The sequence below is a fragment of the Monodon monoceros genome, unplaced genomic scaffold, assembly GCF_005190385.1.
Source record: "Monodon monoceros isolate NGI ecotype Baffin Bay Population unplaced genomic scaffold, NGI_Narwhal_1 Super_Scaffold_16, whole genome shotgun sequence".
NCBI lineage: Eukaryota > Metazoa > Chordata > Mammalia > Artiodactyla > Monodontidae > Monodon > Monodon monoceros.
Genome location: NW_021703772.1, coordinates 62,362,780 through 62,380,263, shown reverse-complemented (window position 1 = coordinate 62,380,263; position 17,484 = coordinate 62,362,780). Strand labels below are relative to the sequence as shown.

Below are 17,484 nucleotides of genomic sequence, written 5' to 3'. Positions count from 1 at the left end.
GAGAGCTACTGAAAGAGGGAAAAGGGGGCCCCCCAGCCCCCATATATGGTCCTAATTCAGGACTTAGAGCGTTTGTCTAGAGAGAAAACGCTCGGCAGTGTCTGTGTATGGGGTGGGGATGGGGGACAGGTCCCGGGAGAAGGGCAGAAGCTAGCAGCGCGGGCGGTCTCCTCGGGGAAGCCGTCCCACCTGCTGCCTGGGAGCCCGCCGGGGAGGGGTTCGCAGCCACGCACCCGCGCGCCCACCCCGCCCCTGCACGCAGCGCGGCCCCTCCAGCCGGGAGTTCCCGCGAGCTGCCCCGCGCCCCAGGCGCGTGGGGGGCCGTTCGGTTGGAGGCGGGGAGCAGCCGGGGCACCAAAATAGGAGCCGCTTGTGGCCTGGAGCTGCACTAGCAGGCAGCCTCCGCCGCGCCTCTTCCAAAGATGGTCAGAGGGTCCGGAGGCGCCCCCGCCCCCGCTCGCCGCTAGCCCGCGGGCCCGCAGCGCAACCCGGAGCCGCCGCGGGAGGTGAGTGCGGGCAAGGCCAGCCGGCGGGGAGCTAGCGGGGCCGGGCGCGGGGGAGCGAAGCCAGCCCGCGGCAGAGGCGCGGAGACAATGGCCGCGCGGGCGGCGGGCCGGGCCGAGCGCGGGGCCGTCAGCGGCGCCCTCCCCACACCTGTGCGGCGTCCCGGGGTGGAGGGACGCGGGCGCCCGACCCGGCGGCGGCGCGCGGCGCCCTCGAGGCGAGTCCCCATGCCAGGCCCCCAGGCGGGGCGGTCTCCGGGCGGAAACGCGGGCCGGGGGCCGGGCGCGCGGAAAGCCCTGCGGCAGCCGGGGAGGGGGCACGCGGATGGAGGGGCCGCCGTCCGGCCGTTTTCCTTTCCGTCCTTCCTTGAGCAGAAAGGCACAGGATTTCCCTTTTCCGAGATTTCTTCTATCCAGTTATATTTCGATCATCCCTTTCCTGGCATCTCGATTCGACTTGAAAGGGAGACGGAACTCGGGGAAAAGGTTGAGTTGGGGCCGAGCCGAGACGGCCAAGGTCCAGCTTCGAGTGGGGTGACCTCTTGGACACTTGGTTTGCCAAGTGGGGGCTCTCTGTAGGACCGGCAGCTCGGGGCAGATTTCGGAGACTGGGTGAATGGGGTAGCAAATCAATATTTCTTCTCTAAAGGACCCCTGAGCAATCCGGGGGCCTCATATCAGACTCCGAGCTACCCTGCATTGAAATTGACCATCATATAAATTATGAAATAGTGTGTCCACATTTTGCATTTGTGACAGAGTGCTGAACTTAGTCTAGTTTTGTATATTCGATGCTAATCAATCATTATAATGACAGGAATATTTAGCATTGATTATGAGGTAATGCGCACAATTGAAAACACGTTTATTGTTTCATATTTATTGCAGCCATGGCTCTAAAAGGACAAGAAGATTATATTTACCTTTTCAAGGATTCGACGCATCCAGTGGATTTTCTGGATGCATTCAAAACATTTTACTTGGATGGATTATTTACTGATATTACCCTTCAGTGTCCTTCAGGCATAATCTTCCATTGTCACCGAGCTGTTTTAGCTGCTTGCAGCAATTATTTTAAAGCAATGTTCACAGCTGACATGAAAGAAAAATTTAAAAATAAAATTAAAATCTCTGGCATCCAACATGATATCTTGGAAGGCCTTGTAAATTATGCGTACACGTCCCAAATTGAGATAACTAAAAGAAATGTTCAAAGCCTGCTTGAAGCAGCAGATCTGCTACAATTCCTTTCAGTAAAGAAAGCATGTGAGCAGTTTTTGGTAAGGCACTTGGATATTGATAATTGTATTGGAATGCACTCCTTTGCAGAATTTCACGTGTGTCCAGAACTAGAGAAGGAATCTCGAAGAATTCTATGCTCAAAGTTTAAGGAAGTATGGCAACAAGAAGAATTTCTGGAAATAAGCCTTGAAAAGTTTCTCTTTATCTTGTCCAGAAAGAATCTCAGTGTTTGGAAAGAAGAAGCTGTCATAGAGCCAGTTATCAAGTGGACTGCTCATGATGTAGAAAATCGAATTGAATGCCTGTATAATCTACTAAGCTATATCAACATAGATATAGATCCAGTGTATTTAAAAACAGCTTTGGGCCTTCAAAGAAGCTGCCTGTTAACCGAAAATAAGATCCGATCTCTCATATACAATGCTTTGAATCCCATGCATAAAGAGATTTCTCAGAGGTCCACAGCCACAATGTATATCATTGGAGGCTATTACTGGCATCCTTTATCAGAGGTGCACGTATGGGATCCTTTGACAAATGTTTGGATCCAGGGAGCAGAAATACCAGATTACACTAGGGAGAGCTATGGTGTTACATGTTTGGGACCCAATATTTATGTAACTGGAGGTTACAGAACGGATAACATAGAAGCTCTTGACACAGTGTGGATCTATAACAGTGAAAGTGATGAATGGACAGAAGGTTTGCCAATGCTCAACGCCAGGTATTACCACTGTGCAGTCACCTTGGGTGGCTGTGTCTATGCTTTAGGTGGTTACAGAAAAGGGGCTCCAGCAGAAGAGGCCGAGTTCTATGATCCATTAAAAGAGAAATGGATTCCTATTGCAAACATGATTAAAGGTAAGTGCAGATTGTGTTTATTCTGTAATTTTTAGGTGTTGGAGGTTAGGCCAAGGATCTCTCAGTTCTCTCACAGATAACGTTAAAAAGAATTTATCACTTTGGAATGCTACCTAGGAACTATAGTGGCTTATACAAATAATGTTACACAGAATGTTCCAAGTGAAAATATAGTATGGCAGTCCCCAACTTGACTGAGAATTATGTGATCAGAGTATGCTACCCAGGCTAGAAAAGAAATATTATTTATATAAGAAAACAGTATAATTCATTCTTCTTATTGTACAGCCTGTTTTGAATCTACATCTTGCTTTGAGTCTTAAGAATTTATATTTAAATCAAAGGCTAAATGAAAAGAGAAAGCTGGGTAGTTTTATTCATGTTTAATTTTCTATTTTTTTGCTTGCTCTTGACATTGAACCTTTTTGATTCTGCTTTTAAATATTCAGCTTTTTTTCCTCTCATCATCTGATCATCTGTCTTTTAAAAGGTCTTTCATTGAAACCTTGAAAGGTTTGGTCCCTATAGGGTGTAACAACTTACATTCTCTCAAAAACTAGAGACAAACAACCTCTGCTCTTTGGAATTCCAGTCTTGTCTTAGAGGGAAAAGGAGAGGGGCAGGTCCCCTACCTCCCACACGTGGCCCACACAGTGGCTTTTGGATCTCAGCATCTGTCTGATAAACACTGTATTTTCTGCTGTGTTTGGTACTAGATTAGCCTTGTCTTTCTCTCCCACTGTAAAAAAAGTTAGGCTAGAATCTCACTTATTTCAGTACATTTATTCATTGGTGCTGGGGAGGTGCACACAAACTGGTATGTTGTTACCAAATTTGAGTCATTTTATTCCAGATGTTTCTTCCCAGGCTTTTCTGTTTCTTTTTTAATGCTAGTGGGGGTGTGGGAATCTGACCTGGTCTGGGAATCTGACCCGGTGTGATTCTTGGATGAGAACAGGAAGCCTGAGAGGCAGAATGGCCTTGTTGTGACCAGACATGCTTGCTTCTGAAGTCAAACTGCCTGGATCCAAATCCTGACTTTCACCTCACTTGCTGGTGAGCTTGGGCAAATGGTTTAATCTCCCTGTGCCCCAGTTTTGCCATCTGTACAATGGGGGTCACAATATTACATAGCTTAGTTCTGAAAGGATTAATTGAGTTTATTCATGTGAAGTGCTTAGAGCCGTGCCTGGCACAGAGTAATAAGCACTCAGTAAGTGTTAGGCATTATAGTCATGAACATCTTATAGAAGAACATGTCAGCTTTGACAGGGCAGAAATATCTTTCATATTCAATTACAGCCGCTCTCCTGCACGTCCGAAGATTGCGAAGTAGTTGGCAGCTTGGGAGAAGGTGGCTTAATGCCTGCTGCAATAGCTGCTCTGGTTTTTGACTCTGCCAGAGCTTGACCCCCCCAATTTACTAATTCCCCCAGTCCTCTCCCCAGGGTGGCTCTTAATGTCCTGACTCCTTTCCTACAAAAGAAGCAAGGAAAGTTCAAATATTTTAGCAGCTGTTGTAAACCTGGATATATTTCTCCCTCTGTTTCTTAATGATAAGATCACAATTTCAGTGGTTCTGCAGTTTAGAGTATATTTCTTTGAGGATTGAAATGTATTACTTTACTGAAATGTTGTTAAATCATGTGTGAAACAGTGCTTCCTGAAAAGAAAATGCTGCAATGGTGTATCCATTGTAAAGAAGGCCACACGTGTTCTTGCCTTAGCCTTGAGTGGAATGGAAGACCCTCGTATGCTGAAGTCTTCCCCTACTCCCCAGCTGGGTCTGAAATTCCAGAGTTTTATACTTTTTTTTTTTTTTTGCGGTACGCGGGCCTCTCACTGTTGTGGTCTTTCCCGTTGTGGAGCACAGGCTCCGGACGCACAAGCTCAGCGGCCATGGCTCACGGGCCCAGCCGCTCCACGGCATGTGGGATCTTCCCGGACTGGGGCACGAACCCGTGTCCCCTGCATCGGCAGGCAGACTCTCAACCACTGCGCCACCAGGGAAGCCCCAGAGTTTTATACTTTTAACTTAAGTTTTGATTCCTGATTATATCTGACCATCCCAGGGAAGGGTAACACTTTTGTCAGTTATGTGCACTTTTTGCTAGTACTGGTTCTGATGGGTGGACTCATGCTGAACTTTAAGTTTCCCATTTGTCTCTAGAAAGGATAACACTATGTTCCCCAGTTTGTTTTATTTTGTAGCCATAAAGTGAACTAGCAGCTTTCCCTGGTAATGAGCACCTAAATTGGGCAGAGTCAAATTTCAAATTCATTTCCTTTTTCAGTTTACGGGTATACAGAGAAGAAATAAATACTCGGCTGTTTAGAAAGTCCTAACTTTTTTCCCCCCTCATCATAACTGCCCTGCTTATAAACTCACTCTTGTTTTGGAGTAGAAATGCACAGGGAGATTGAACTGCACCGGCCCATCTAATAGGCTAAGTAAAAAGTTGGTTGAAAGACTTAAAACTGACATTTTCAACTAAAACGAGCCTCCTCATCTTTCTTCCTCACGTCTTCTTCCCCTGCTGAATCCATTTCTTCCTTATTTTTCTGTGGCATCAGTGTTTCCCAGTTTTCCGAGCTCAGGACCTCAGAATGAGTCTTGTTTGTCTTTGATGCAGTCAGTCATCAAGGCCCATCTGTTCTGCCGGTGTCTCTTACCTTGGTATCCTTCCCTCTGACTCAAGGCCCAGTCTAAAGTCAGGCCCTCAGTACTTCGCACCTGGGCCAATACCTAGCTCTTTCTGACTCTTGCCCTTCTACTCCTATAGTCCCCCCCTTCCTCTCTTGAAAAAACCTTAAAAGTCCTGCTAAATTAAGTCCATGTTTCTTAGTTGGGCATCAGGATCCTTTGCCGTGTGGCTTCAGTTTACCACGTCAGCTTTAATTCCCACACGACAGCCCCAGGTGTGCCACCTGCCTTGCCCAAGTGCTGGGAATCAAACTTGGCTACATGACATTGTCCAATAAGCACTCACCTTTCCCTCTGCCTAGGATGGCTTCCTCTCACCTGTGCCTGCCAAAGGCTACCTACTGAGGCCCAGGACAAATTCTGCCACTGCCTGCCATGATTCCCTTAGTCAAAGCAGTGTCTCCTTGCTCTGAACGTTCATAGGAGTTCTCTACCCTGTGTTCCAATTATTTGTGTAAATGTCTCACCCCTTTTAAAAAAAGGTGCAGGGAGCCTTTTTTTTTTCTTACTCTTCTATCCTTCATAGCATCTAGCACAATGCCTTGCATCTACTGTCAATAATAACAAAAGCAATAATAATCTTAGTCCAATATTCATTGCAAAACCAAATGAAAGAGCAATCTGAAGATGTGATTTTAATTAACACACAGGCGTGGGAAATGCTACTGCCTGTGTCTTACATGAAGTTATCTACGTCATTGGCGGCCACTGCGGATACAGAGGAAGCTGCACCTATGACAAGGTCCAGAGCTACAATTCAGATATCAATGAATGGAGCCTCATCACCTCCAGTCCACATCCAGGTAACAAATTACTGTCTCAAATAGTACATTGTGATGCATCTTATCAGCATAAGAGATGGCTAAAAATGGGCTGGAAGTAGAAAGTGCTAAATTTGTAGTAGGCTACACATGGGTATAATTAAAGGCTCAAAATATTCACATGTTCATCTAACAGTAATCACAATTAGCTATTCCAACTAGATGACATCTACAAATACTTTCCCTAATGTCTTTACATGACACATATTTTAAGACTGTGTGGTTAAAAGAATTAGTTTCTTCATAAATTTTTTTTTTTTTGGCGGTACGCGGGCCTCTCATTGCTGTGGCCTCTCCCGCTGCGGAGCGCAGGCTCCGGACGCGCAGGCTCCATGGCCATGGTTCACGGGCCCAGCTGCTCCGCGGCACGTGGGATCTTCCCGGACCGGGGCACGAACCCGCGTCCCCTGCATCGGCAGGCGGACTCTCAACCACTGTGCCACCAGGGAAGCCCCATAAATTGTTTTAATGAGATTCTATTTTTGTGTTTCCTATTCCTTAGTTATATGCTTTCTTTCATTTACTACATGCATTATATAAAACACAATTTTTATTGACAGTTAAAAACCACTAGTCTGAAATAGTTGGGAAGGATACCTGTTGATTCAGTTCAGCAAGAAATGATTTTTTTTTAGAAGCATGTTCTTTCTGGGTTTCAATAGCTATTAAACACTTACTCCTGTGATGTGGAGGGCCCTGTGTTGGCCTTAACAGCTGTCTACCCACAAAGAATGGCCTGCCTTCTGTGGTGTCCTTTGTTCTTTGACTTGTCTCTTTGGGTAGAGCTCAGGGGGAAGGATAAACCTGTTACAGTTACCTGGTTAAGGTTAAGCCATCTGATTAAGGTTTTTTTCATTAGGAAAGATTCATATCACCATATCACCATACTACTTCGAATCATTTTCCATATAGCATCCGGCTTCTGTGTGAGTCACTGGAGAGCATAGTTGGAATTCACGAGCTTGAACCATCTGAGAATAATAATGATAGGTAACCTTGAGCACTTTCCATAGGTCAGGTACTGACTGAGCGCTTTGCATGTAATATTACCTTAAATTCTAACTACATCCTGTAAGTATTGTTTACCCCTGTTTTACATATTTGTAAAGGCTTAGAAAGGATAAGTAGCTTTGCCAAGGTCACAGTTTGGAAGTGGTGGATCAGGATTCAAAGTCAGGCAGTTTGATTGCATTGACCTGTGCTATGACCGATAAGCAATCCGCCTGTCCATAAGGGAACAGGCTCTCCTACTTTTGACCAATGCAGCTAGTTCCACCATACATCATATATGTCATCTCACGGTTCAGGGGGAGCACACCTGAATCTGGTGCTGTGTCTCCATATACCACAGGACTTACACAAGGAGGGACTTCAGCCATATGCTGTCCTGACTCTGAAGACATCTTAGAGGAAGACTTTCGTCTCCAAGTAGTTCAGATGTATTATCCCAGACTCCCCGCAACTTTCTGTGATAACTAATGAAATTATAATAGAAAATAATAATAACTGTCATACTGAGTACAGGCATACCTTGTTTTATTGTGCTTCACTTTATTGTACTTTGCAGATACTGCATTTTTTACAAATTGAAGGTTTGTGGCAGCCCTGCCTTGAGAATTCTATCGGTGCCATTTTTCCAACAGCATTTGCTCACTTTGTGTCTTGTCACATTTTGGTTATTCTCGCAGTGTTTCAAACTTTTTCATTATTATTACATTTGTTATTGTAATCTGTGATCAGTGATCTTTGATGTTCTATTGTAATTGAATTGGCATTTTTTAGCAATAAAATATTTTGAAATTAAGGTATATTGTTTTTTTAGACATAAAAAATATGCTATTGCACACTTAATAGACTACTGTATAGTATAAACATAACTTTTATATGCCCTGGAAAACCAAAAAATTTGTGTGATGCTTTACTGTGATATTCACTTTATTACCGTGCTCTGGAACCCAACCTGCGGTATCGTCAAGGTATGCCTGTAATAGCTAACATTTATTCAATAAGTATGTACCAGGCACTAACTATTCCAATACTTTTATCTGTATTAATCCTTTGAAACCTCACAGCAATCCTGTGAGCTAGGTACTGCTACTATTTTATAGGTCACTGAGGCACACAGAGAGTGAATATATTGCCCAAGGTCAGCTAGCTAGGGTTTGTTGTGAGATTCAAATCCAGGCAGTCTAGCTGGGAGCTCATGCTCTTAACAACTACACTGTTACTTCATTTGATCCTCATGTTAACCTTATGAGTTAGATACTTCTCTGACTTATCTTTACAAAGAAAATCTAACATATGAAAAGTCAGATTAACAAATCAGAGGGCAGTTGTTTACATTACAAACTTAATTTATATTTCATAAAGAGATTCCTTTAAAAATAAATGTCTCGAGGGACTTCTGTGGTGGCTCAGTGGTTAAGAATCCGCCCGCCAATGCAGGGGACACGGGTTTGATCCCTGGTCTGGGAAGATCCCACATGCCGCGGAGCAACTAAGCCTGTGCACCACAGCTACTAAGCCTGTGCTCAAGAGCCCACAAGCCACAACTACTGAAGCCTGTGTGCTTAGAGCCCATGCTCTGCAACAAGAGAAGCCCACACTCACTGCAACTAGAGAAAGCTGGTGCATAGCAATGAAGACCCAACGCGGCCAAAACTAAAATAAGTAAATTAATTAATTTAAAAGTAAATATAGAAATGAAGGTCTCATACTTAAATTGGGTATAGCTTGTTAACTGCTTGAAAGAGAGTTTAAAAGGTAGTGAGACTTAAGCCAAAGTATGTAAAGCCATGGGAAATCAAAAAATCAATTAGAAATGAGTATTAGGATTCCATATAGAGCATTTTGATTCACATTGGACATTTTCCTGACATAATGTGAGAAACAAAGTGATCAAATTAGCACCCTACGTGGTATCTTCTATTTGGCTCTCACAGTGTTCAAAATATTTTTTAACTGGCTTGTTACCAATATTTAAAATTCAGGAGATTTCAAATAAAAATCATGATTTCTGGCCTTTAGAAAAATTGCAAGATCTGGCAACCTTGGATCATATTCCTTCCTGGCAACAATTATTGGTGCCAAGTAGTGGCTGTTCCCTTTAGATGAGGCTTATATGCTCCGTTTCACCACAGTCTCTTCCATTCTCATCACATCATAGACTTGGGAGGCCTGTGCTGCTGTTCTTCTTACCCCTAGCCCGGTTCATTCAGATAGTCTGTTATCTCCTTGGCCCTGGAAGGCATTTAGACCTACATCCTCTGAATTATAGCAAGTAATGCCTCTTATGCATTTTAGGAGCACCTCCTGAAGAATGTAAATGTCAGTCTTGAGTCTACCTTATAGATATGTAGCTTAGACCACAAAGAAATGACTACTGTTATTTTTATTTTTATTTATTTTTTAACTGTTATTTTTAAAAGGTAATCTAAATGTTATCTTTTTTCTTAATGCTTTTAAGGGTGGTTGCTTTGTATAGTTGAAAAACAGGGGACTATAATCCCATTAAATTCAAGATAACATTTATTGAGACCTTACCTTGGGAAAGATACCATTCTATCGAAGATGATTAATTTTACTGCCAGAGGAACTCAGTATCTAGTAGTAAATACACATACATAACAGGAATACAAGACAGTCTTACAAATAAGTGCTACTGAAATTGAGGGTAGAGAGAGCTTCAGTCTAATTAAGGGGACCCTGACAATCTTAGAAGGCTTCCAGGCGTAGGCTGTTATGATTTGGGCCTTAAGGAATAGCTACAATTAAGGAAGGTAGTTTTTGAGGAAGAGCGCTCTGGCAGAAAGTTAGCCAGTGAAGGAAGGCTGAAGGGAAATTTCCAGGTTCATTCCAGTTCCTGGGAGTAAAAGTATATTAATGAGATGCAATAGGGTAGGATGAGAGACTGGATAGGAGAGTTCAGTTGAAGAGCATGTCATGGAGGGCTTTGAATGGCAGTCTGGAGAATTTTAAAATAGAGAGCTTAAAGTTTTCAGAGCAAGAGAATGATGCGTGATCAGTTCTAGCTTCAAGAAAAGAACTCCTTTGAGAATAGACTGGGAGAAAGATGGCAGGGAGATCTTCTAAAGCTATTGTAATAAACCAGGTGAGAAATACTGAAAGCCTGAAGTGGTAGGAGTAGAAAACAGGCAGGTGTGAGGAATGTTACAGATTCACCATTGATTGAATGGTAGTGATTGCTCCCTTGGGTGATTGGACATTGGCGATGAGGACGAGAAAGGAATTGACAGTCATTCTAGGCTCTCTGGCTGATTGACTAGGAGCATTGAAGTAGCAACCAGTGGGAGGGGAGAAGAGGAGAGATGATGAACTCAGTTTTGTAGTGAAATGTCAAGGACCAGTTAGATAACTCAGAAGAGCCGTCCAGCAAGTGATGGGAAGTGTGGTTCTGCAGCTCAGGAGGAAGAATGCAGCTAAATACAGAGATCTGTGAATTGTTTGCTTAGAGATGATGACTATGTGTGGAGGTGAATGAGATGCCTTGGAAGGTTGGGACCAACAACACAGTAGTGAGCAGAATCTTGGGAAACAGCATTAGCTAAAGGATGAGCTGAGGAAGAAGAGTGCATGAAGAACCCGGGAGAAGCAGTAAGTGATAGAGAGGGAAAATCCGTGGAGAGCTGTGTCCAGTGGGAACAACGTTCTCTCCTGGCTTTGCTATTTATTTACTTGTGTAATCTTGGGCAGCAGCTTAAGCTCTTGGGTCTTACTTTCTAGCAAAATAAGGAAGTTAGATTAGATAAACTTTACAGGTCTTTTCAGTGAGAAAAAAAATCTTAGGTAAAAATCTTAAAGTATTTCAATGGATATTGAATACCTGAAAATACTGTGGTTGTCTCTGAATCCCTGCATGGCTTTGTTTCTATCACTCATGTAACACTGAATACAGACTGCCATGTATTTATAGTGCATATTTGTGTGTAAACTCTTTTGAGCCATGACAGATGGTGCTATTCCTCATACTTGGTTTGAAATTGTTCATTCATTCATTTGTCCAACATATATTTGCTGAGTGCTTCCTGCTTGCTATGTACAGTGCTAGGAGCTCAATAAACAAGACACAGTCCCTTAGCATCAGTAGCTTCATAGAGTGACCAACAAGAAAAAAGGCAGTTATAGCTGAGGAAGTTTCCATCAACTATAACAGAACATTATGTTGCATTTGGGTAACAGGGGAAGAACTACCAGGAATTTATTTATTTATTTGTTTGTTTGTTTGTTTATGGGTGCGTTGGTTCTTCATTGCTGCATACAGGCTTTCTCTAGTTGTGGTGAGCGGGGGCTGCTCTTCATTGCACTGCGCGGGCTTGTCGTTGCAGTGGCGTCTCTTTCTGTGGAGCATGGGCTGTAGGCATGTGGGCTTAGTAGTTGTGGCACGCGGGCTCAGTAGTTGTGGCTTGCGGGCTTAGTTGCCCCACAGCATGTGGTATGTTCCTGGACCAGGGATGGAACCCGTGTCCCCTGCATTGGCAGGTGGATTCTTAACCACTGTGCCACCAGAGAAGCCCATTTTATTTATTTTTATACTTTTAAAAAATTTAGATATAGTTTATGTAAAATATTATATAAGTTTTAGGGGTACAGCATAGTGGTTTATAATTTTTAAATTTTTTTATAGTTAAAATTTTTTATACTCTATAGTTATTATAAAGTATTGGCTGTATTCCCTGTGTTGTACAATATATCCTTGTAGCCTATTCATTTTATACATAATAGTTTGTACTTCTTAATCCCCTACCCCTATCTTGCCCCTCCTCCGCTTCCCTCTCCCCACTGGTAACCACTAGCTTGTTCTCTATATCTGTGAGTCTATTTCTTTTTTGTTATATTTACTAGCTTCTTTTATTTTTTAGATTCCACATGTAAGTGATCCCATGCAGTATTTGTCTTTCTCTATCTGACTTATTTCACTTAGCATAATACCCTCCAAGTCCATCCATGTTGTTGCAAATGGCAAAATTTCTTTTTTATGGCTGAGTCGTATTCCATTGTGTGTGTGTGTGTGTGTGTGTGTGTGTGTGTGTGTGTGTGTGCGTATTATATATATATCACATCTTTTTTATCTGTTCATCTGGGGTTTTTTTGCTTTATCATTTTTTAAAAAATTATTTATTTATTGGAGTATAGTTGATTTATAATGTTGTGTTAGTTTCAGGTGTATAGCAAAGTGAATCAGATACATATACATATATTCACTCTTTTTTAGATTCTTTTCCCAAATAGGCCATTACAGAGTATTGAGTAGAGTTCCCTATGCTATTTAGTAGGTCTTATTAGTTATCTGTTTTACACATAGTAATGTGTATATGTTAATCCCAATATCCCAATTTATCCCTCCCCCTCTTACCCCCGGTAACCATAAGTTTGTTTTCTACTCTGTAACTCTATTTCTGTTTTGTAGGTAAGTTCATTTGTACCCTTTAAGATTCCATATATAAGCAATATCATATAATATTCATCATTCTCTGACTTACTTCACTCAGTATGACAATCTCTAGGTCCATCCATGTTGCTGCAAATGAATTATTTTGTTCTTTTTTATGGCTAATATTCCATTGTATATACATATCATATATTCTTTATCCATTCCTCTGTTGATGGACATTTAGGTTGCTTCCATGTCCTGGCTATTGTAAATAGTGCTGCAGTGTACATTGGGGTGCATGTGTCTTTTTGAATTATGGTTTTCTCTGGGTATATGTCCAGTAGTGGGATTGCAGGGTCATATGGTAGTTCTATTTTTAGTTTTCTAAGGAACCTCCATACTGTTGTCCATAGTGGCTGTACCAATTTACATTCCCACCAACAGTGCAAGAGGGTTCTCTTTTCTCCACACCCTCTCCAGCATTTATTGTTTCTAGATTTTTTGATGATGGCCATTCTGACCAGTGTGAGGTGATACCTCATTGTAGTTTTGATTTGCATTTCTCTAATAATTAGTGATTTTGAGCATCTTTTCATGTATTTGTAGGCGATTTATATGTCTTCTTTATAGAAATGTCTATTTAGGTCTTCTGCCCATTTTTTGATTGGGTTGTTGTTTTTGATATTGAGCTGCATGAGCTGTTTGTATATTTTGGAGATTGATCCTTTGTCAGTTGCTTCATTTGCAAATATCTTCTCCGATTCTGAGGGTTGTCTTTTAGTCTTGTTTATGGTTTCCTTTGCTGTGCAAACGCTTTTAAGTTTCATTAGGTCCCATTTGTTTATTTTTGTTTTTTATTCTCATTACTCTAAGTGGTGGATCGAAAAAGATCTTGCTGCTGTTTATGTCAAAGAGTGTTCTGCCTGTCTTTTCCTCTAAGAGTTTTATAGTATCCGGCCTTACATTTAGGTCTTTAATCCATTTTGAGTTTATTTTTATATATGGTGTGAGGCAATGTTCTAATTTCATTCTTTTCCATGTAGCTGTCTAGGTTTCCCAGCACCACTTGTTGAAGAGACTGTCTTTTCTCCATTGTATATTTTTGCCTCCTTTGTCATAGATTAATTGATCATGAGGATACAGCATTAATATACAGAAATCTGTTGGATTTCTATATGCTAACAATGAACTATCAGAAAGAGAAATTAAAGAAACAATCCCATTTACCATTGCATCAAAAAGAATAAAATACCTGGGACTAAACCTTCCTAAGGAGGTAAAGACCTGTGCCCGGAAAACTGTAAGACACTGATGAAAGAAATTGAAGATGCTATAAACAGATGGAAAGACATACTGTGTTCATGGATTGGAAGAATTAATATTGTTAAAATGACCACACTACCCTAAGGCAATCTACAGGTTCAGTGCAATCCCTATCAAAACACCAAGGGTAGGGCTTCCCTGGTGGCGCAGTGGTTAAGAATCTGCCTGCCAATGCAGGAGACGCGGGTTCAAGCCCTGGTCTGGGAAGATCCCACATGCCGCGGAGCAGCTAAACCTGTGTGTCACAACTACTGAGCCTGCACTCTAGAGCCCGCAAGCCACAACTACTGAGCCCATGTGCCGCAACTACTGAAGTGCCCTATAGCCTGTGCTCTGCAACAAGAGAAGCCACCACAAAAAGAAGCCTGCGCACCACAACGAAGAGTAGCCCCCACTCACCACAACTAGAGAAAGCCCACACTCAGCAACGAAGACCCAACGCAGCCAAAAATAAATAAAATTAATAAATAAATTAATTAATAAAATATCAAGGGTATTTTTTACAGAACTAGGAAAAATAATTTTAAAATTTGTGTGGAAGCACAGAAGACCCCAAATAGCCAAAACAGTCTTGAAAAAGAAGAACAGAGCTGGAGGAATTGCTGACTTTAGACTATACTACACAACTACTGTAATCAAAACAGTAATGGTAGGGCTTCCCTGGTGGTGCAGTGGTTGAGAGTCTGCCTGCCGATGCAGGGGACACGGGTTTGTGCCCCAGTCTGGGAGGATCCCACATGCCGCGGAGCGGCTGGGCCCGTGAGCCATGGCCGCTGAGCCTGCGCGTCCGGAGCCTGTGCTCCGCAATGGGAGAGGCCACAACAGTCAGAGGCCCGCATATCACAAAAAACAAAACAAAACAAAAACAGTATGGTACTGGCACAAAAACAGACATGTAGATCAATGGAACAGAATAGAGAGCCCAGGAGTCACTTTATTTTAAATATTTTTACTGCTACAGAAAGATTGAGATACTTCTCTTAACATAAGAGTTGCAAATTGAGGATTTTTTGTGAGATTTGAATAAGTTAAGAAAAGCTTAATAAGCTCATTGTTGAATCATTTATACCAACTGATGTTTTTGAATCATCATTAATTTTCACAATAACCATTTGACAGAATGACTCATAATTTATACAAACAATGTGTCACAAGTACTCAAAAACAACTAAATCCTATAAAAATTCTGCATGTGTATAACTGAAAGGTAATAAATGGGTTTTCAGAGGTAGGAGAATTCTTTTTTTCTTGGATGTCAGAAACCAGAGAACAACGATATGGGGACTCAAAGCAGAAATACCGGTCTTCTCAGACTTTTCCTTAGGCTTTGAAACCTAAATAGTAAGAACTTTACTGATAAGAATTTGTCTTCCCTACTTAAAGGGGAAATCACATTTCTGATTGTACATTCTTTCTTTCTAAAGAAGGCCTTATAAGCTTTTCCTCCACGAAGTTATGGGGGCGCATATTTGGGCACAGAGGGTACAAGGTACAATTCATTCATTGATTCAACAAACTTTTATTGAGTCCTTACAAGATGCCAGACACTTGCCATCCTTCAGTTGGGAGTGGAGTGGTGGGCAGGACACAGTTCCTGTACTGTCAGAAGGAAGAGAGAGACTAAACAGGAACCACGTCAGATTATGAGAAGAGCTACAGAGAGAATTAAAAGAGTGTGATGTGGTAGAGATGCCTGACCAGCTCCTTCAGGTTGGATGATCTGGGAAGGCCCTCTGAGGAGGTGAGAGTAAGATGAGACCTGAATGACATGGAGAAGGTAGCTGTGCAAGGACCTGGGAAAAGAAGGTGTTCCAGACAGATGGAACAGCTCAGCAATGGCAAGCTAAATCTTCATTTATTCGCCATAGTATTAGTGCCACTGACAACTCCTGCTCTTTCTTCAGGTCTGCAGCTAGAAGTATTTAAGTGTAATCTAATGGTTGATACTTCCAGAGAAAGAACTCACAGGCTGGGAGCGATATTAGAACTGAGGGCGTGGAAGAAACAGGGCTGGGACTAGGGTCAGGCGAGTGACCTGTGCCCTTGAGGCACAGAACCGAAGGAGTTGCTCGGAAGGTGGAAGAGTCTCCTCCTGTTTTATGCTCTGGGCACCTCACTTGCCTTACCCTAGTCACAGCCCTGGGAAGAAGGGAGAGGAAGTGAAGTTGCCAAAGATCCTGGTGCCTTGAAGAGCCAGCAGGTTTGGATGTGGAGGGGGAGATAAAATGGAAAAAAGTTTAAATGGCCTGGAAAGCTGACCCCCAAGAGGTGGACTCCCAGCCCCAGGACGCAGACCTCACATGGCAGCCCTCGGCCTTTGAGCACCTTCCACAGCTTCTTAAGGTCACAGACTGTAGTTCCCCACTAAACTGGCTTATATTTCTCTAACTTCTTGTGTCTTTAACTTGACCGGCAGTGTGAGAGAGGCAAGCGCCTGTGGCAGCAGATACTGTACAGGGTTAGCTGCTAAGACCCGAAGGACCCTACACCAGTTACCTGGGACGTCTTCATGGCAGAGGGACTCTGCTGCTACCACCTTTTACACATAGGCATAGAGAAAAAGGTGCCTGTGCTGGGAAGTTCCCGGAAGGGTAGTGGTCGGAGGATGAGTTCCTCCCGGCATCCTGCAAAGCCAGTTTAGGGATAACCTGAAAGACAGTGGCAGGAATAGGTAATCTGAGTCTGGTGATTGGGAGTGGATTTTAAGGCTCCGTGTTGTGGTAGTGTGTGCTGGAATCAAAATGTCACAACTACTCTATTTTTGTATGCTAAGTTGTAAAGCATTATTATATCACCACCCTAAGGTATCTCTTTTGCTTGTTATCCTAATAGAAATATGCTTTTTTCTTTTTAATAGAATATGGATTGTGTTCAGTTCCATTTGAAAATAAGCTCTATCTAGTTGGTGGACAAACTACAATCACAGAATGCTATGACCCTGAACAGAATGAATGGAGAGAGATCGCTCCCATGATGGAAAGGAGGATGGAGTGTGGTGCCGTCATCATGAATGGATGTATTTATGTCACTGGGGGGTATTCCTACTCAAAGGGGACATATCTTCAGAGCGTTGAGAAATATGATCCAGATCTTAATAAGTGGGAAATCGTGGGTAATCTTCCAAGTGCCATGCGGTCCCATGGGTGTGTTTGTGTGTATAATGTTTGATTAAGTCCATAGAAATGACCAGGTAATCACTGTTTCAGGGTGTAGTGAAAAAGAATGTAGGGTTTGGAGTGTCTTACTTGTTATTGTGGCCTGGCACAAGTTAGGTAAATTCTCACTCCTAAACCCCACTCTACACCCCAACCCTGTGATTAATGGTCAAGAAACATCTTATGTATATGTACAGTTGAATCAGTGGGGTTACTGCCTTTAATCTCTGCTCATCAAAGGTAATCTGGAACACTGGACACTTGGTAAAAGGTGAAACGTCTTTGCGGTGAATTTTTATCTCCTGGTAGCATCAACACTGGGTGTAGGTCAAAATCATTCTGTGGAGTGAAATATTTCTTATGACAGTGTAATAGTGTACATTAATGTAATGTAATAGTGTACATTAAGGTTCCATTTAGCTAACAAGGAATTTGAAATATAAAGAGGGAATATTCTCTACCTCTACAAAATCAATACTTAAAA

At 42.4% G+C, this 17,484-nt stretch overlaps 1 protein-coding gene across 1 annotated transcript; it reads left to right on the top strand.

The window, feature by feature from the left end:
• The first annotated feature begins 45 nt into the window (after positions 1-45).
• On the top strand, positions 46-17,058 carry KLHL23 (kelch like family member 23). The gene is given in 5 exon segments (XM_029225735.1): positions 46-219; positions 221-506; positions 1,392-2,606; positions 5,961-6,113; positions 16,703-17,058. Coding segments are annotated over 5 exon segments (2,139 nt in total). The 3' UTR covers positions 17,014-17,058.
• The last annotated feature ends 426 nt before the right edge of the window (positions 17,059-17,484 follow it).